This window comes from Gymnoscopelus microlampas, assembly GCF_963454915.1.
Source record: "Gymnoscopelus microlampas genome assembly, chromosome: 8".
NCBI classification, from domain to species: domain Eukaryota; kingdom Metazoa; phylum Chordata; class Actinopteri; order Myctophiformes; family Myctophidae; genus Gymnoscopelus; species Gymnoscopelus microlampas.
This window is the reverse complement of record NC_139945.1, coordinates 24,888,924-24,910,792: the sequence shown is the minus strand read 5'-3', so window position 1 is coordinate 24,910,792 and position 21,869 is coordinate 24,888,924. Positions and strand designations below refer to the sequence as shown.

The following is a 21,869-nucleotide window of genomic DNA, read 5'->3' as shown; positions in this document are numbered from 1 at the left end:
CCCCGAAATAGTGGGTTTGATCAATGCAGGAATGTTGGTGACTTCACCGACATCCCAGATGTAAAACAACTTCAAACATTTTCCATGTCTGAGGCATGTTACAGTAAATCTTAGCATTGTGTGGTTCCTTTCATGTATCTCTTTCCTCTCCAAATATTCCTGCTTTTTTTTTTTTTTAAGCAGATGAGACAAAGTAAACAGATACAGAAACCACTGCCACCACCCTATAATGATGTGTGCTGTAGGGTCAGGTGAGCAACAGATGTTTTCAATCCACTTGACACTCAATCTCACACTATCATGTTAAACGTCTGGGGCTTTCACTGTAAACAATAGCGCAGAGCCGTGAATGAGCACATCAGCTCTTTTAATAATAATCCTGTTTTTATCTTATGCCTTTATAAACCGGATAGTGTTTCAGGGTGAGCTGGCCCCGAGGCCAGCTCACCCTATAACTGTATATCCTGACTTCCCGTTTCAAAGCTGGATGCCTTTATGAATACAGTAAGCTGGCCTGAAAACGAATTGGTGATTCTTTACACACCCAATTGTGTGAGCGTCTGTGTAAAAAAAAAAAGAAGCAGAGTCAGGGGTGGGGTTGGGAGGTTAGGTTGGTTGGCCTTTCTGTGTGCCCTCCCTTTGGGATATATCTATGACCCAGTTTGGCAGGTGCCCATCCCTAGTTCTTTCAAAGCCTTTTTTCGTATCACCCGACAAAACTGGACAAGTGGCTGAAAACTTGAACCACACCATAGACTGTGATACTGTAGCGCTTTTTTTTGTTGTTGCAGGCCCATTGTTTTTTTGCTTTTGTGTGGGTGACTTATTGGCAATCCATGATATCCCTTTTAATTTGTGTGAACTAGCCCTCGTTCTCGTGCGGTAAATCTGTTCCAAATCAGTGCAGTCACCATGTCGTGCATGCTTCGTTTGTTGCCGTTCTTCACAGCCACACCTTGCCTTCCATCCTTGACACAACCCCCCCCCCCCCCCCCCCCCCCACTGTCTTTTGCACAAACTCGTCAAGTCCTTTTTTTTATGGGCAACTGTCACCGTTTCCCAGAAATGTTGTGGTTTCAGATGCCATTGAGGAAACGTTAGAATCCAGAGGCACACAAAGCTTCCTACCACCCCCTGCTGCCGTGACTCATCCTCAAGTGACTAAAAGTCATTGAACTCTTCCACCCTGTGTGATAAATAAAGCTTATCTCCGTTATAACTTTCACATTCCTCGCCGTGATTGAATGAAAGTGAACTTCAAAATGTGCTTATTTGAATAAGCATCGAGATGCTTAAGACATTCTCTGTTATTAGGCCTTTAAGTGGCAATGGTCCTTGAAAGAGTTTGACTCCTACGCAGGTTTGTGTTGGCTATGGCTCACCTCCATGTGGGGGAGAGAGGCAGGCAGGCAGGCGCTGCACAGATACTGAGCTTATTGCATAATGAAGGACAGAAAGCAATTCATGGGAAATCAGTTGAGAGAACTGTCTCTCCCTTTTCCACTGTCTGTTGGGAAAGGGGTTTGCGGCGTCGCTTGCCAAAAAGAACGGATCTGCAAGCTCACAATCTAAGCAGGTACATCTGTTCTTTTTGGTAAGATCAGTTTTTTGTTATTTTTGGTATGTGACACCTTCACGTGATGGAGTACAGATTAGCCCTAAGCTTTAACTACATGAGCCCTAGTGGGGCCCCTATATTGGGGCAAACATTTGGCAATAAATGACAGATCTATTGGCTCGCAAAGTGTCGCAAGCTTGTAGATCGGCTATTTTCGGCTAAGATGTGTGGAGTAGAGAAAGAAAGGAGGGGGCCTACTATAGACCTTTGGGGGACTCCGTTCAACAAAGTATATAGGGCTCATGTGGTTAAACGGGGTGTTTTTGTTTGGTTAGAAACAATAAGGGTCTGTGAGATATCCTGTTTTTAGCCGGTTTGTATTCATTTAAAAGAATGTGAGTGTATGAATAATAAATACTGGCTTTTGGCAGCGTGCCAGCACGGAGTGTACATTATACCTGAAATAGCATAGGATGATGATAGCCTATTTGTTTTGGAAGAAGACCGTTGGGTGGGTTTGTTATTCACTTAATCCGTTTCTGTCTTTTCCACATCGTTCATTGTCGAAAGAGTTTTTTTCGTGGAAAAGTTGGACCTTTTTGATGACGAACAAACATGCACTACAAGAGCCCTTTCTCCTACCTTTTGTTCCCTGCTGACTCTGTATCCCAGAGGGCCAGTCGGCTTCTATGGGATTGCTGTGGCCCCTTGGAGCCCCCCCCCCTTTGGCCTCCCGTGGCCCCTCTGGTTGATGTCTTTATCCTTTATCCCTGGTCCCACCAGCAGGCCAGATGTTGGCCTCTCTCTGCTGCTGATAATGAAAAGGCTTCCCATTGACCCATTCCCACAATCTGTCCCAGGCGGGAGGTGAGAGAGGCCAGAACACTCCGGGAAAGACACTGGACTGACGTATTTCGGAGCCTCCCTCCTCCTAGCCCCCCCCCCCCCTCCATCCTCCCATTCAAAGGGATTTGGGACACCGGTACTCCACAGTACTGCGGTGATAGTGGCTGTAGCCTCTGCTGTATCTTACTGGGACCACTGCTAACTACAAACAGGTGGTTTACAGATAAGCAGCCAATGGAGAAAGTTAAGCTCCAGTTAGTTGGTTAGTTAATCACTTAAGCTCCAGTTAGTTGGTTAGTTAATTAGTTTATTTGAATTGCAAACAAACCACAAATTACATGTTGGTTAAAGCAGTTGAGGATGAAACCCAATAAAGTCTAGGGCTTATTTCTAATGGAGTCAGATCAGTCTCAAAAGTGGATTTTTTTATTGTCTCAGTCAGGCCGAAGGCATGGCAAAGACTATGTTTTGCACTCTGTCTGTCTGTCCGTCCGTCCGTCCGTCCGTGAGTGTGTGTCTGTGTCCGTGTGTCTGTGTGTCTGTGTCCGTGTGTCTGTGAGCAATAGAGAGCAGAACCTCTGACCCAATTTTTTCAGATCGGCCTGTTATAGCGCCACCACAAGGTTGAATAGAACTCCTACAGATTCTTTCAAAACATCACGGAAATCGGTACACAGTATCTCTATTGTCATTAAACAACTCAAATCTTTGCTTCTCAAATCTTTTGCAAATCTTTGCTTCTATAGCAACATAAGTAGACTCTGCCTCAGGTCTTAATGGGTTAACTTGGGGGTCAATTCCGCCAAGGCTCATCTTGTCCTCAAATGTCCTGTCTCCTTTGTCAGTAGAACAGTGCGTGTCATCTCGTTGGCCATCTCCTGTCGGTTGTGTGGAAGTCAGATGTGATTTGACCTGTTGTTGTGGCTTTTATAATGATAGTTCAGTTGCTTCTTCTGGTGCTAAACTTAGAGAAGTGCATAACTGAGGTGCAGCTGTTGTGTTACACATTTCATTTCACTTGGTAACCTTTAAGGTGTTCACAAATAAAAGATAAGAAAATCAGGGCCGTGGGAAGACATTTTAGGTTTCGGCAGCTGCATGTGTGCCTAGCGTGTGTGCGCAAATCTGTTTTTTACGGGTTTGTTACTTTTTTTTTTTTTGTTACTTTAATTCGGTTAATTCGGTTCCAGAACACATATTGCACTAAATCCCCCCAAATAACGACCAGGCACATTATGCAAAAATGTTTTAAATATTTTTTTGAATACATTTTTTTTATACATATATTTTTTTCATACATTATTTTTCAGTCACCCGATGGCGAGTATTTCGCATTAAAAACTATAAAATGAGTTGATGATGCCTCATTCCTACAGGTTGATGCCGGCTTTATTCACGTTGGAAAATCATCCTTGTTCCAAATACACATGGTGTGGCTTTATCGCCACGTACTATATTATGTTCTGTGTAGATACTCATGACAAAAACAACACTTACAATATATTTCTGGGTGAATTACTCACACAAAATAAATTCCCCTTGTGTCTAAGGACCTTCAGGGTTGCGGGTTTGTAAAAAAGGGAAAAAAGGAGTATACATTTGTTACCATGTATCGATCCAGAATCCTCTCAAATCCCTTATGTTAAGTACAGTAGTAGAAAAAGTGAGGGAAGCCTTTTTTCTCTGTGCAAAAAATACTGTAGATAGCTTTTAATGCACTCGTGGCAATACTGAAGATTTGGGTTGAAACTACTCAATAAGAGATTCATCATCCTGACTCAGAGCTTATTGATTCTAAATAATAGGCCTACTCACTGCTTATTGAACCCCAACCCTGGCTATCTGTTTAAAGCAGTACAACATCACCTCCATTGCTAAATCCCTGGAAAGGAGGAAGGAAGAGACCTGGGGAGCTCATTATCTTGTGTTCTCAAGGATATTGTGGAAGCACGCACAAGGCTGTGTGATTTATCTTTTGAGAACATAAACTTTAGCTGATAAAAAGCATATGCTTGGCAATAAAAGAATAGGAATTCTGCAAAAAGCCACCAAATTTGTTTTACTCTGAATGCAGTCTGTCTCTGTGTAATATCATTGATGTCTGTTTTTGTCCAGAAACTAATTTCACATGTCAAAACACAGATAACACTTTTGACTCCACTACCTCTCTATAAGGGTAAGATAACTATATTTTCAATACAGCAATGCATTGATATTAAAAAGAGAAAATAATTGGGCACCTGGGCACTTCAGGACAGACTACCCAAATAAAATATACTGGAGCACTCGACTGGTCTGCACGTGTTTATTGTTTTGCAGGGGTGACTGACGTTTCGACTTTCGTTGTTTTTTCTTCTACTTTCTACTGGCTGAAGCGTGCTGGACTTTTCTTTTCCATAAGAAATATGTACTTTGTGCTTTTGAATACTTATTTTTTAAAAGCAAGTACTCTGTTTGACTGAGCAACTTTCACTCATAGTTAGTTGAGTAAGATTTGACCAGGAGTATCTATACTCTATTTGACTCTAATACTGGGGTTGAGTTACTCAACCCCAGTAGTACTTTGTCCACCACTGGTCTGGACTGTTAGTAGTCATCGTTGCTGTTTATGCCTCATCTATCAGCCTCATTTCCTTGCCGGTTAGCACACACCGGTTTGTCTTTCTCCCCCTCATTTCCTGCATACAAAGTGTCCCAAAACAGTTTGGGCTGTCTTGATAATTGCTTACACATTCTGTGCGAGTGAATGGATCCCTCACTCTGGCTTGCACATAACTCCCACAAACACACAAAGTGCTTAAAGGTCTGGAGTCAAGGTTTCCACCTTGTATGATGGCTATGCAGCAACCCAGCCAACTCCTGAGGGCATAAGAGAAATGCACCATAAAATCCTGAGCGTTGGGTTTACAGCTGCAATCCGGAACTCGTTTTAGTGAATAAAACGTTATTTTAATCAATCTGCATGGTAGAGTATGTTAATACGTTAAACGTAGTACATCTGCTGTTGGAGCTAGAGGTGGTCCCTACTCTTCCATTGAGACATTTAGACCCTGGTGTCGGGTAGGACACCAACTGGTTGACAATTAGTACTGCCTGAAGCTCATACTTCAGTATTGCTCATCAAGTGCAATATTGCCCAAGGATTTCCTCTCATAGAGAGGTAGAAGTTAGGTACCCCATCCTAACCCTAACCCATGTTTCTCCTGACTTGAAAAGTTTCCACCAATAAAGAAAAAAATATTTTATTGTCGTTTCATGTAACATTTTTGATCTGGCACTATTCAGATGGGGGGTCCGCGGCCAAAAACATATCAGAAGGAATTTGTAGAATCGGCCTCAGGTCGATGAAAATCGACACTTTTTTTGTGACAATTTTCTGGACAATTTCCGCCCCATAACAACAACATGTCTAAAATAGGGGCCGCCAGGTTGAAAGTGTCACCTGCTGTGACATCAGACCTTCCATTGTGGTGAGGAGAGCGGCGGAAGGGAATGTTCTCCCATTCAAAGCCGTGTTATCGTCCGTCCACTCCCACTGTTTACCCATTTAGCCAGCTCCTCGGGAAGGCCAGGTGTGACCAGTCCCTCAAATCTGACTGACTCCACATTCCTGGCGTCGGAGCCTCTGTAATTAGCCTCAACTCAAGCATTTCTTCTCAGCCACAGGAGGACAGGAGGAGCTTTTCTCCTCGCTCCTTTTGTCTGCTCCCCCTTGGCTTCACCCTTTTCTCCCCCTAGTCTCCTCCCAACCTGATCTTTAATCCCAAGCTACACCTGTGCCTTTTCACTGGGGTCCCCCCCCCCTCATGCACCAAGGTAAATACACCCCCCCCCCCCCCCACCACCACCATCGCCAAACACGTGGTAATCCCTCCCCCTTGTGCAGTGTTGCCAGATTTTGCGAGAGAAACGAGCAACCGGCTTTGATTGAATATTTGATTAGGCAGAAGTGTAAAACAGCACAAGTACAGTCAAACACCTTGTCTTAAAGGATAACACCAAGAAAGTCCTTGCGGTCTTGTTTCCATTGGGGTCCTAGGTATATATAAACCACATTTTTAAGGGATGGGGTCAGGGCATTCCACACTTGGGTCTATGAAAACAAGCCCAAAAACAAGCCCAAAAGAAGCGACTAGGCAACATAAGCACTTTAATCCTATATGCGTTGGGTATTTGAAAATAGACGATCTGCTATTTTTTTTTTTAACAACAAAAATCTGGCACAGGAGTCACAAAATACTTTTAGATGGGGGGGGGGGGGGGGGTTCCGTGGAGGGTTCCGTGGACAAATGCATATTGATTTGGGGGTCCTTTGATATGAAAATGTTTGAGAACCACTGGTTTAAACAATGAGCCCAAAATAAGCAACTGCTATTTAGAAACAAGGCCAAAAAAAAAGCAACTACCAATATTTACAAACGACTTTACAGAAAAATGATTCCAAAGTCGCTTACAATAAGTAGACATGGCAACACTGCCCTTGTGTTGTTTTTAAAGGGGAATCTGAGACATTAGGAATGTGTGTGGAGGAGGGATGCCGAGAATGGGACCATTTCGTTGACAAATAGATGTTGAACAAATAAGAGGTTGAAGAAGGACTCGAGTGGAAGGATGTTCGACACTATAGCAGGGCCAGGGGTTCCAAAAGTTTTCCATGCCAAAGACCCCCCAAATAGCCATAGCTTCGGGCTATGCCTCCCCCCTATTGCGAAATGGCTTTGTAGATCTGCTATTTTTGAAAGGTTTTGCCAATTCTGGAAAGATTTAGACAATAATGACATGCTTAAAATGGGGACACCAGGTGGTATACACATAATCTTATATTAAAATCTGAATTCAATCTATCTCTGCCGTTGGGAAGAAACCAAAAATGTCCAAAATATGTTATGTTATATGTTCTTTTCAGGGAAAATAAAAAATAAAAACATATTTTTAGAACAACACAATACTACTGCCTAATCAAAGTCGGTATGGTGACTTTATACATTGTCAGATACTTGAATGTGTCCTTATATTATCATCACTTTACCCAAATACAGCTCAAGTGGAGTTGGGAGGTTTTTGACCATTAATGTGGTCATCATTCTAATCAAGGATGGAGAAAACGACTATCTCCGAAGTTGGAGTTAGGTGGTTTGAACGACAGTTTGAGGATCCAATGGAGTGAGGAGGTTTAGTCAGAAGCGCTTTTTAATACTTTTCATTGGTTCAATATTTGTAAAACCCACACGCAGACGTAAAAGGTGTTCAATAGCACTGTTTTATAATAGATAAATAAAAGATAGCTGGTTTCTGCCCGACAGCGACAATATATTTTTTATGTCACCCCTCATTTTCCTTTCCAATCCCCCCTCCCACACACTTTCAAAACCTGTGCGCTAGTGGGTTGTCTGCATGAATAACACCTGGCTTCACAGACAAGGCTGCCCCCCCCCACCCCACCCCCACATATCAATTGTAGAAAAGATTTTATTTGCACCTTGTACAGTTTAATTAGTCACAAAGTGTACATGGCTGTCACATATATTCATAGGCACGCTGTAATCCTTTTTAATTAGTCATCAGAGCGTGGATGACCAACAGGCCTCCCCAGTCAGTCCGTCAGCCTTATCAACAGACAGGGTCTTAGAGGGGATTGGAAAACAGGAAGGGCCTCTTGCCCCGGGGACTGCCTCTGGCACTCTGTGTGTGTGTGTGTGTGTGTGTGTGTGTGTGTGTGTGTGTGTGTGTGTGTGTGTGTGTGTGTGTGTGTGTGTGTGTGTGTGTGTGTGTGTGTGTGTGTGTGTGTGTGTGTGTGTGCCTGTGTGTCTGTGTGTCTGTGTGTGTGTCTGTGTGTGGATGTATGCAAGCAAGCGTGAGTTGGCACGGTTAATATGGTGTCCAAAGTGAGACTTTAGTGTCTGGGAACATTCACTTCAGTGGAGTAGCTGCTGAACCCTCGGCGAAAACAACCTGCCCTCCTTTCAATGAGAGCCCAATGTTATGGCTCCACACACACAGCTCTTATTTTCACAGCCAATAAACCAACAAGTATATTCTCTCTCGACACAGGGTGTTTGGCTAGCCTGGTTACAGCTACCAGGACGGAGAATGCTCACTGTAAATGGCACCTTTTGACCGTGTCTGAATAGGCTTTTGTGCACCTCTTTAAATAATCTGTCCCACCAAAGGTAACCACCCTTGAAATGGTCCCCCAGTCCTCGCCTGTGTAGTGGGCAGGGTTCAATTTGTAAAACAAAACACCAGCCACTCACAAAAAAAAAGCAAGTGGCTCTTGAGCCTTTTGCATTTCGAGGACCCCACTTTGATATGCCTTTGATTAGACCACAGACCCCCATCTGATACCATGTCTTTTAATCTCTGGGTACACTGTAAAATACCCCGTGCTAATTTAACGGGTCCATTTGGTTCCACTTGAGACCCATAAGGGGCCATTCGGACCGACGTTGAGAACCAGTGATTGAAAGCCTCAGTTATACTTAGTTGCGTGCCGCCTGTCGTGCTCAGAAAATAGCAGATCTACAAGCTCACAGGTGAGCTTGTAGATCTGTTATTTTTCAGGCTTTAGCCGTGTATAATAAGTTGTGCAACACAATGTTGAAGATATCCAACCCTGGTAACAGGTCACTCTGGGTTTGACCCATTACTCAGGTCTCATGAATACAGAGCACACTGTGTCTGACTATTTGCCAGCAGCAGTGGTTTGTCTACCAATGGACTTACTCCCTCCCTGGTGTCAAGGAGCAGCGCTGAGGAATCTCCGCTCCGTCGGGTGTATTCGTTGCTGCGCTGACATTTACACAATCACGGTGGCAAACTCAAGGACCCACCGTTTTTTTTTTCTCTGTATGAAATCATCGAACCTTTTTTTTTTGAGAAGGGAAAATGTCCTCCTTTTTAATTTCGAGTGTCCGCCGCCGCGTATCATGCTACATGGCCATTTCCTCTTGAATGTTGGCCTTCAAAGCTTTAATTTCATGTAATTATGTGGAAAGGTCTTTCCTGGGGGTGACTCACTTCGCTGGTATAAGGCCTTATATTACTACCTAAGGAAATAAACGTGACTGAAAATGACCCTGGGGGCGAAAAGAAATCACTTTCAACTTCTCGGTTGAAGTAGTCATCATTTTTAAACTGTGGTTTTTCGGCGGTGCATGTAAGGTGAACTAAACTTGCATACGGCATTAAAATTCCACTCTTCCAGTATCAGGACGCCGTTATAGCCTACTTGGGCTATGCCGGCTACTGTAGCTGAAATGCTGTGTATTTTATATTCAGAGTAGTCGGCGTGTGTTATCTTTGTCCAGTGATTTATAATGCGGGGCGTTTTGGGCTGCGCTGTTGACAGAATCTGTATTTTGTCCCCACCGGACAGGGGCAACGAGGACTGCCAGCAGGAAATGGTTTGCAAGCATGGCACGCGCACGCACGTACGCTTGGAAAAGCACACACACACACACACACACACACACACACACACACACACACAAGGTCCTCACATGGGCATGAGTCCCGTCCGAGCATACACTGCAAAATCCTGATTGTTAATTTAACCACATTAACCCTGGCATTTCCTATTTTAGACATGTCATGCATTTTTCAAAAAATCTCTGAAATTGTCTCAACTTAAAAAAATAAAACAAAAAGGCACATATCGTCTCTGTCCAAAACAGTCCCTTTTCAGGATTCAAATTCAGAAATAGCAAAAGTAGCAGATCAAAGCTTGTAGATCTGCTACTTTTGATGCTTTTGTGTGACGCTGTGGTAAGATCAAGTAGGGTGTTAATTTACGAAAAAACGAATGCTTAGAATATGGAGATAAGAGGTTTCTGCCTGACAGCGATAATATACAAGCTCAAAATGCATCGTATCGCAACTTCACAAGACGTGAGCTTGTGGATCGGGTATTCTCTCTATTCGCGTTATATGACCAAGTATATGGCCAAAATTGTTAACGCCAGTAGTGAAAAAAAGTACTAATTTTTACTTGAGTAACAATACTGCAATGTAGAAATACAAGTAAAAGTCCAGAATAAAAAATGCAATTGAGTAAAAGTATTGGTATCAAAATGTACTTAACATACCAAAAGTAGAAAGTACTAGTAGAAAATTGCTGCAACACTGACAAGCTCACAATGCGTCGCGACATTGTGTTGAAAATGTATATAGGGCTGATGTGCTTAATGTATGTTTTGTAATAATAATCAAAATCTACAAAGTAACTAGTAACTAAAGTTTTCAAATAATTGTAGTGGAGTAAAAGTACAATATTTGCCTCTGAGATGTAGTGGAGTAGAAGTAAAAGTACTGACAATTGACGCCCAGCAGGATTGCTTCTCATCGGCTGTCAGAGGCATTGACCTGGTATCTCTGCCCCATCAAAACATTACCAACCCTCCTTGGCAGCTCATTTCAAAAGAGAATGTTTTCCGTTTGATCAGTGAAGTTCAGCACACTCTCTCTCTCCCTGTCTCTGGGTGTTTGGATATTACTGCAGCAGGTGCATGGAGGCCTTCCTTTGATTATTAATATTTCATCAGTTGAGGACAACACACCCAGTTGCATAGCAAGCATTTAATTTACTCTGCTTTCTCCACACTTCTATTTACTCTTATCTCAATAATTACGTGTGTGTGTGTGTGTGTGTGTGTGTGTGTGTGTGTGTGTGTGTGTGTGTGTGTGTGTGTGTGTGTGTGTGTGTGTGTGTGTGTGTGTGTGTGTGTGTGTGTGTGTGTGTGTGTGTGTGTGTGTGTGTGTGTGTGTGTGTGTGAGTGTGAGAGACTTGTACTACTATACTTGTGAGGGCCAAATGTCCCTACAAGTTTTTGTAGAATTTGAGAGATAATGAGAGACAATTTTCTGTATTGTTTCCTGGTTCCTCACAAGAGAAATGGCTGTTTTACGGTTTAATGAGTCTTACAATTATAAAAAGATTCAGGCTAGAGTTACACTAGAGTTATGGATTAGTGTTAGGATCAGACTAACACTTAGAGGTTTAGACTACAGTTATGCCTGATTTTACTTAGTTACGCGACAAAAATAGCAGATCTACAAGGCCACAACGCATTGTATCTACAATGCTTTGTGGGCTTGTAGATCGACTATTTTCTGTAAAAAAAAAAGAAGGAAAATACAGAAAATTGCATTCATAAAATTGCATTCATGAAATCACTGTCTTATAAATATACTATGTATACTATAATATGTCCTCACTAGTAGAGTAATACAACATTAGAGAGAGAGAAAGGGAGAGAGAGAGAGTTGTGACAGAAGAGCAAATAATTATGCAGCGATGTGAATTATTTTAGAGCTGAAGAAATGCAATAGCAATGTTACAATTCCAGATGTTAAAGGAGTAGTTCACCTAAAAAAAATACTTATTTTCTATCAATTACAGACCCCATGAAGCCTTGAATTCATGGAGATTTTTTAGTTTTTGTCGCATTCCTGAGCCAATAATTTGATGACTGGCGGAAACTCAATTTACCTGCATTTGAGTCTCCTACTGGAGACATTAGCATCTTTCTGTCAGTCATCAAATTATTGGCTCAGGAATGCGACAAAATCATAACAATCTCCATGAATTCAAGGCTTCATGGGGTGTGTAATTGATAGAAAATAAGTACTTCTTTGGGTGAACTACTCCTTTAAGTAGTTGTTGTTGTGTATGTGTGTGTGCGTGTGCGTTCGTTAATGCACGTGCGTGTGTGTAATCATTGTGTGTGTGTGTGTGTGTGTGTGTGTGTGTGTGTGTGTGTGTGTGTGTGTGTGTGTGTGTGTGTGTGTGTGTGTGTGTGTGTGTGTGTGTGTGTGTGTGTGTGTGTGTGTGTGTGTGTGTGTGTGTGTGTGTGTGTGTGTGTGTGTGTGTGTGTGTGTGTGTGTGTGTGTGTGTGTGTGTGTGTGCCAGTGAAGTGTTAGTTGGCACACTAGAGGTGACAGGCAGGCAGATGGGTGTCTGGTCTTGTCCAAACAAACAGAGCTCCATGTGACTGCTTCTAGTGCAGATGATGTCATTGTTATTGCTCTGTTTGTTTTTGAAGAGCGCACACTCATTATTTGAACGGCACTCAAACCCTCCAGACATTCTCGTTATTATTATCATAATCGTCATTTTTATTGTTTTTGCTGCTCACCTCTCCCATTCCATCGATGGCTGGAGCCTGGGAACCGTTCGTTTTTCTCACAGTTAATGCGTGCATGTATGCGTGTCAGTGGTTCTCAATGGTGGTCCGGGGGACCCACAGGTTTCTTTGAGGGGGGTTCCTGTGGGTCCCCAGGTAAATGGTTGATAGCTAGGATTAGGAACAGATTGAGCCTGTAAGGGTTTCTCTCTCACTCTCTCTCAGAGTCGAGTTAACGCTGAGGATTGTACAGTGTAGATTGGGGACCTAATGCATATTATGGTCGGGGTGGAAACCTCATTATGCCCAAAACCGTAACTTTTCAGGATTCAAATTCAAAAATAGCAAAAGTATCAGATCTACAAGCTCGAAACGCGCCTCTTTGCGCCGCGTTTCTAGCTTGTGGATGTGCTACTTTTGATGCTTTCGTGTGATGCTGTTGTAATGAAGCTAGGGCATTAATTTTAGGAAAAGAGCACAAAATATGCACGTGCACTGCAGTGTTTACTGTTATGCATATACACGTGCACTGCAGTGTCATTGTGTACGGTTATGTACTGTATGTGTGTGCAGTACATGCAGTCAGTGTGTTGCAGCATCGTGTACACACCGTTGTATTGATTTATGAAGCCTGTACGAGGACTTGGCCACCTTCCTCCCACTGTGCTTTGGAAGGAGCTGCTGGTAACTCATCATGCAGGGCAGTAATCCAACTCCTGCAAAGTGTCGTGTCAATGTGAGAGCCTGATCCTCTTTCAATTTAGCCACGTTGACACTGGTATACTGTGACTGTCGTCTGATTTCATGTACATGAAATCATTGTAGTTGGTTCATGCAGGACACAGGAGTCATATACGCTTTCCTAGCTTTAATCAGCTGTTCTATTAATTAGTCTACTGCCTGAATAATCATCCAACTGCTTCTCAATGCTGCTACACTAGGGTGATCATTATTTTCAAAAAACGAAACCGGGGCGGGACCCTTGATCAAGGTTATTTTCGCTAGGTTTGAAAACCTCTTTGACGTCGTCTTTTAAATTCTTTACTTACCTTTTCAGATGGTGTTTTGATGAGGATGGAGGACAATTATTACTTTCAACAGAAAGGTGCTACACACACTGCTACTACAAAGCTTTGCCTTGACCACCCCAGCCGCCACCATTCTAGTTAAGAGTATTGCATGGCTCAAAGGTTATACTGTTCACTGGGAGAATTGTGTGCACATCCCACCGTCGCCTGCATTTAGGCCAGGTGCTGGACATCAAGGGAAGAATCAAGGATAAGAAGAAGAAAGTCCACACACTGATCTCAAGCTCCAAAAAACACTAACTTTTAAAAGTTAGTTTTTTTGGAGCTTGAGAACAGTGTGCAGACTTTCTTCTTCTTATCAAAGGTTATACTGAACAACATTAATGTTGGCATGGCTCAAGTTAAACTGAATTCACTGCCTTGCTTCAGACCCGCTCTTGTGTACGCATGGGAGGATTCTGAAATGCGTTCCCTGATTTCGCTTAGGATGCTGCTTGACAAAAAGTAAGGAACATCTTAAAAGCGCAGAGCCATCAACGCCAAGCGTAACTGTATTCCATTTGTTGCAATAGCTGGTTAAATCTAATAGATGACATGAGTGTTGCGGACTGTACAATGTGCATGTGTCACAAAGGTCAAGAGGAAACGAATGCAGGTGCGTGACCTGAATGTGTTGTAGCGGTGTGTTTGTTTAATGATTTAAATCTTTGACTGTGAGTGAGTGTGAATCCCTTTTCAACGAGGAGCACCACCGACGTCTGACTTTTTGTTACTTTTTACCGGTTGTGTGCAGTGGTGGAAAAAGTACTTGTCTTTTTTTACCGAAGTAAAAGTATCAATACTGCAATGTAGAAACACCCAGTTACAAGTAAAAGTCCGGTAATCAAAATGTACTTGAGTAAAAGTACAAAAGTATTGGCATCAAAATGTACTTAAAGTACCAAAAGTAGAAAGTACTCATTATGCAGAATGTCCAAAATAGTAGATCTACAAGCTCACAACGCATTGTGAGCTTGTAGATCGGCTATTTTCAAAAGGCCGAAATGTATATAGGGCTGAAGTGGTTAATGTATGTTTTGTAATAATAATCAAAATGTACAAAGTAACTAGTAACTAAAGTTTGCATATAATTGTAGTGGAGTAAAAGTACAATATTTGCCTCTGATATGTAGTGGAGTAGAAGTAAAAGTATAGTAAATTGCAAATATTCCAGTAAAGTAAAAGTACCTCAAAATTGTACTTAAGTACAGTACTTGAGTACATTTACTTGGTTACTTTTGTCTGTGTGTTCGCATGCAGCTAATCGCACAAACCACTGGACCGATCGCTGCCATATTTCTTGTGCACATTGCCAGTAGGCCACAGAAGTAAGCTTTTTTTTTCTCCTCCATTTATTTTGTGAAATTGTATTTAGCTTTCATTTCAGAATGGAAGTCAACGGGGCTCGGATCAGAATGAAACAATAGTCATACTGTACGTCATAGATATGTCATCGATGAATGACGTCATAGGCTGGTTACATGAAGTCTGAAGCCGAGCCATTCCCTTGTGGATCTCAGTAGCTGGTTTACGGCATACAGGGCAGTGGTTCTCAAACTTTTTTTATGTCAAGGACCCCCAAAATTATATATATTTGGCCACGGCCAAATTTTCACGATTTCTCAAAAATAACAGATCTACAAGCTCATAGCGCGTCACGATATGAGCTTGTATATCTGCTATTTTTGAATAGCCAAAAGTATAAAATATGGATAAAGTGGTTACAATTATTGTGACGTTATTTTAACTAATTTTGCCGGGGACCCCTTGGTACCGCCCCAAGGACCCCTGGGGGTCCCCGGGCCGGACCCCACTTTGAGAACCAATGTACCACGGTATTTAGAAATCCAGAACGTGATGATTTTCAGTGCCCTTTAAAAAAACAAAACAGACTCCTAGATATGGAATGGAAACTATGGCCACATTGAACTTTATCTTGAGATGAATTCTTCTTCCAACTACAAAGGCAGTTTATTAGCCAGAGTCTGTCACCACCACCCACACACCGTCTCTGTTCAGCCCACTGATGTGTCTGTCGGTATCGCCGTGACAGTGTCTCATTGTGTCCTCCAGCAAGGTATGCTGAACCTATAGAAGGACTCTTATTTCCTAGTATTCATTGCAATATTTTTCAAATATTTTCAAAAATAGCAGATGTACAAGCTCGCATCGCGGCACAAAGTGACACGCTGTGAGCTTGTAGATCTGCTAGATCTGAATAGCCAACATATAAATGGATAAAGTAGTTAAAACTTCTTTTACTGGGGACCCCCTGGAACAAGGACCCCCTTGGGGTCCCCTAATCCCACTTTGTGAAGCACTGGGCTAGACAATGTCATACATGCCGCAGTATCCTCTGTCACCAGCAGCCCTTTTTTTTTTTTATGGCATCGCTCCTATGGGGCAAACCCCCTAGCTCTGTGTGTGTGTGTGTGTGTGTGTGTGTGTGTGTGTGTGTGTGTGTGTGTGTGTGTGTGTGTGTGTGTGTGTGTGTGTGTGTGTGTGTGTGTGTGTGTGTGTGTGTGTGTGTGTGTGTGTGTGTGTGTGTGTGTGTGTGTGTGTGTGTGCGTGCGTTTCCTGAAGCCTTCTGGAATCTCTGAACTGTCAGCAGTGTTTTCACTGAAAGGTTTTGCAGAGTTTGAAGTGTGTCGGCTCCAATCTCACAAACCACTGGACTGATCATCAGAGCCACATTTCTTATGCACGACGCCAAGAAAGCAAACCCCTGAATATTTTTCCACATATGTTTTATACATTTTGAAATATATATGACATTTTATACTGGAAGTCAACGGAGAGGCAAATAACTGCAATATTTAGAAATCCACATGATATCACTCACAGCCATATGATGACATCACAGTGTCAACATGGCACTAAGGTTGTCCAAGATTGAGGTGGAAGCCATGCTGTTATTAGACCCATCTTGTTTAGTTTTTTTTACCATACCGTCATATATATATATATATATATATATATATATATATATAATATATACACACACACATACACACACGCACGCACGCACGCACGCACGCACGCACGCACGCACGCGCGCGCGTGTATACCATAATATACCCCGGGGAACTGTCAGGAAGTATGAAAAAAATAGATGCCACCCAAGTCTAGTGTGCTCATAAGACACACCAGGTGATCAGGAGTCAGCCTCTCACCCACATACACATCATAACACGGTGGTGCATGGTGGTGGAGTGGTGGAAGAGTTATTGGTGTCTTCAGCGTGGTACCGCCGTACCGCGTTGGAACACTGAGTGGTGGAGCTGCTCAGCTCCTCTGTAATTACCCAGAAAGCCCTGGGGCAAGCCGTGTGTGTGTGTGTGTGTGTGTGTGTGTGTGTGTGTGTGTGTGTGTGTGTGTGTGTGTGTGTGTGTGTGTGTGTGTGTGTGTGTGTGTGTGTGTGTGTGTGTGTGTGTGTGTGTGTGTGTGTGTGTGTGTGTGTGTGTGTGTGTGTGTGTGTGTGTGTGTGTGTCAGGAATGCCCTCCCCCTCCTTTTTTTGCCTCTCTGCCCCCTCACACACACACATATGCACACACACTAGCAGAATGCCATGTGTCTGCTGTCTGGGAGGTCCAGAAGCCGTGGCCTCGCTGTGTCTGTGTCTCTCTCCTCTCTGGAGGTCTGTCAGTGTTCACTGTGTCTCTGTCTGTCTCTGTGGAGGTCTGTCAGTGTTCACTGTGTCCGTGTCTCTATCTGTCTCTGTGGAGGTCTGTCAGTGTCTATCTGTCTCTGTGGAGGTCTGTCAGTGTCTATCTGTCTCTGTGGAGGTCTGTCAGTGTTCATTGTGTCTGTGTCTCTGTCTGTCTCTCTGGAGGTCTGTCAGTGTTCATTGTGTTTGTGTCTCTGTCTGTCTCTCTGGAGGTCTGTTGGTCTTCACTGTGACTCTTCCATGTCTTCTCATTCTTAGACATACGACTCTTTAATCACTTTGGACTTTGTAGTGCAGTAATTCACTACAAAGTGAATTACTGCAATTCTCAAAAACGTTTTCGTCCCCCATCTAAAAAGGTTTTGTGCCAGAGACCCCCCCAGAAGACAATATTTGTGTTATATAGAATCAAAAATTATAAAAACAATTCCAAACATTTTGCGGCCAAATACATATCATTTTGGGGTCCTTGACATGAATAAGTTTGAGAACCACTGACTCTTAATGGGTTAATCACTTTGGACTTTGTAGTGTTTTAGAACTTTAGACCATCTTAGATCATTATTACAGTTGTATGAAGATCAGTGGCTGATGTAGACTCTTCGGTTACGTCTGACAACACTTCATGCCTGATTTATACTCGGGTTGCAAATTGTGTGGCACGTCGAAAACAGCCGATCTACAAGCTCACGACGCGTCGCAACACGACACGCCGTGAGCTTGTAGATCGGCTGTTTTCGAGGCCCGAGGCGATGCACTTTGATCCGTCTATTTTTCCCTGTATTTCCGTCTGTCTCTCAGTCTGTGTCTGCTGCGTGATGTCGAGCCCGTCGACAGGGAGGTGTGAAGGAATCCTTTGAAGCTAACGTTGCGCCGAAAACTGTGTCAATATTTGCTCTGGTTTACTTTTTCCAAGGGTCGAGTGGTTTTGAGCGAATTGTGTTTTTGGAATACACAACAACATTGCATGTTCCTTTTCTTAACTACGAAACGCTGTTCGTTCGCGGAATTAAAAGCAGTTGTTGAAAAAACTGAGGGTTCATGCCAGGTGGACTAGAAACGCCAACACATGAATGTAAACAAGCTCCGGGGCAGGTTGTATTTGCTTCCTTGCCAGTGTTTACAGATGCGAGTGGAGGAAGTAAGAACAACGAAGAGTCTTAGCGGAAAACAAAAGAGTTTCTCTTTAGCCTTTTCTTTATCTGAGTTTGTGTGTGTATGTAGTTGCTCCGGGCAGAGGCGGTGAGTGGAAGACTTGAAGCCTCTCCTACTCTGTCTGCTTCATACGGCCATGTGAAAAGCGGAGGAGGGGTTGTGTGTGTGTGTGTGTGTGTGTGTGTGTCTGTGTGTGTCTTGGAGGCAAAGCCAAGAGGGTTTCAGAGTTGGGGGGCGGAGGGGGAGAAGATGAATAGTGAGACAGGTCCGTGGTCCTCCTCTCTGTGCTGTCGGAGCCTTCCCATCATGCTTTGCATGCCCTCTCATAGAACTCTTGACCAATCTTAAACCCTCTGTTTTAAGCAGTACCTGAGTTTACAACTCTACTTGTCCTACTCCTTGGCACTTGGTCCGTTTCCTTCTACACCCAATCTCTTCGCCTGAAATGGCAGATCTACAAGCCCACAACACGTCGCAAACACAACGCTTTATGCGCTTGTAGATCTGCTATTTCTCGTCAAAGTTCCAATAGGGGCCGGTGTTGGGGTTCAAACGGTTATGTCCCAGAGGCCATCAGCAGAGTCTTCTCACGATAACCCCTACCAACATTTTCAAGTGAATCCTCACATCATATTCATTGTGTCTGTTCCACATGAACCAGCATCAAACCATTCAGACACTGACTGGGGACACCCGGGAGATGATGTTGTGACGATGATGTCATTGTCAACAACAAAGCCGCCTTAAATCTGCAATCCGTAACTTTTATGTCTTACCCTGGGATTCAAAGAGACCAAGTTTCTGCCACGGCAATCCCAGCTTGTCCAGGGGACATAATTGTTCTTGTGAGCTTCAGGCCGTGCTACATCAACCAGTAGGTGGCCTACCTGACACCAGGGTCTAAATATCTCAATGGAAGAGTGAGGAGACAATCTCCAACCACTTATATTGTATTAACACACTCAGACTTGATAAAATAACGTTTCAGTCATTGAAACGAGTTCCAGATTGCAGCTTTAAAGCGCTAATTTGACAGCACAAATGAGCAGAGCCAGAATGGAACAATGCTGTCAGAGGCCAGCAGATGAATAAAAACCCATCCTCAAACTGTCGGATGAAGCACTGTTGTTAAGAGCGAACATAAACTACTCTCTGCTTTTTAGTAGACAGTTGTTTGAACATCCATAAACTCCCCATATTGAATTACTTTGTGCGTCTGGAAAATTGAGACATTTAAGTATACAAATGGAAAGCGTAGCTGCTATAATCAGTCGGAGCATATCCACATAAATTGCTGCCTCCTAACCACGTTTAACCCATTAAGACCGGGAACGCATCTGTGTTATTTTCGATTTCTTTGGCTATTTTTGTGCAAATCTTTGAATACATATATTTTTAAAGCAAACATTTTTTACTCAAATCTGTGCTTCTGGGTGTCCCTGGAACAATATATTTTGAGATGGGGGTCCGTGGCCAAATACATATCATTTTGGGGGGTCCTTGACATGAAAAAGTTTGAACACCGCTGATATAGAAACATAAGTATTTTATAAAACTGTTAGGATTTTGAAGACATTCGCAGAATCGGTCTCAGGTCTTAATGGGTTAATCACCGCTCCATTGCTACCTTGTTGAAAGTAATTAGATTTATGCACTCATCCTTCTCCTCCTCCTGTCTCGTCTGTCTTGTTTGTCTTCAGGATGTGAAGATATTCCGCGCACTGATCCTGGGGGAGCTGGAGAGAGGGCAGAGCCAGTACCAGGCCCTCTGCTTCATCTCACGTCTCAACCACAACGAGATCATCCCCAGTGAGTCCATGGCCCGACTCAGACAGGTACGCAAGCATATCATATTTAGATTTGTTTATTTGTCTTTAAGAAATAAAACATAGTACAGAAAACTCCATAATCCTCAGGACAAACAGAGCACAACCATGTTTTTTCAAGAAGAGGCTGAGAGAAGCAAAAGCTTATCCGGCCCCCTTCTTACCTTGTCATATAACAATATATTGTAATACATCAGTATGTTATATAACAAAATTACATAAATGTAAATCAATCCCTAATAAAAGTAATACAACAATGTCATTATATAAAGTAAAGTATAATAGTCAATATAAAACCAACTGTCCAACTGTACATCATTTTGAATGAGTGAAACTCTGCTATGAGTTATAGCAGCACTTGAACTGTTTAATATTATTGCAAATTGTAATATTCTTTTTTTTATCAAGATATTTCCAGAGAGTTATACCACATATTGAAATTAACCACTTACACCCCATATGGGTAACCGTAGTCCCTCAGGGCTCAATACTAGTGTCTCTTTTGTTTTCTGTTATTGTGGGGAAAGCTTTTGCGGATTTTCAGCAAAAACTTTCCCATAAATCTGTGCATTCTTGTTACCTGATTGATTCATTAGGCCTGCTGATGCACATGTTAGTTCAAACAACTTAAATGTGGTATTTTTTACTTAAAATCTTTCCAACTTGTTGCCCCCTTTGAAAGCTAGCCCAGAAAACACTGACTGAATCTGCAGCCTTCATCATCGGAAAAGGCCTTTTCAGATTCACATTCAAACATATATTATCAAATAAAATATCGTCTAAACCAGTGGTTCTCAAACCTTCACATTTTAAGGACTCCCCTTAACTCTGACAGTATACGAAAATGGAACCAAATGGACCCCATCAAGGAACCCTGAGAGTCCCTGGACCCCACTTTGAGAACCACTGGTCTAAACCAATATATTATTTTGATATCGGTTCGATGCCAATATTGTATTTTTAAGGCCGACATTACGATACCGATTAATCGTATCCCTAGTCTTCATCATGCTCTTATAATACATCTTAAACGTGTTGGCACAGTCTGTGGAGTATTCAACACAGACAGATCGCTGCTTGTACCTGTATGAGAGACAAATGAACCATCTTGAATCTGTGCATATGAAGTATGCTAAATGCATGGATTAAAGTTCTCAGTTGCCACGACTGATATCAGTCATTTGGGTTCGATAGAAGCCAGCATGTCTTCTATGGAAGCATGTTGCGCAGCAACAATAGCCAATCTTCAGGTTGTAGGTCTGCTATTTTTGGTTATTATTTTAAGATTAAAGTGTTTAAAGTGGTCAAACTAGCAAATTATGTTCAGAAGCATCTTCCATAAAAACCCTAATGGTCTCGGATATTTCATAAAAGCAAAGGTTAAAGCCTAAAACATCATAAATTGACATGATTGTGTTAATTGTTTAGGAAACAGCGCTAGTGTGTGGGGGCTCCATTCACACTGTTTCATAAATAACATATTAAGGCTTGTTGGCCATACAAAGCCTTTCAGTCGTGAGATTTTATTTTGCTGTAATCCATGTAAATGGGATAGCAAACAGCTGGCTGGGTATACTCTATTAATAGAAGAGATTGTCTCTGCTGAAAGGTTCCCTATTTACCCATTC

The 21,869-nt window shown here is 42.6% G+C and overlaps 1 protein-coding gene across 1 annotated transcript in view; it reads left to right on the top strand.

Moving 5' to 3' along the window:
* The window catches only part of oafa (OAF homolog a), a 37,929-nt gene that overhangs the window by 5,343 nt on the left and 10,717 nt on the right, over positions 1-21,869 (top strand). The window contains exon 2 of the mRNA XM_084064451.1: positions 20,116-20,250. Within this exon, the coding sequence (XP_083920577.1) occupies positions 20,116-20,250 (135 nt within the window). The remainder of the gene's footprint in view (positions 1-20,115; positions 20,251-21,869) is intronic.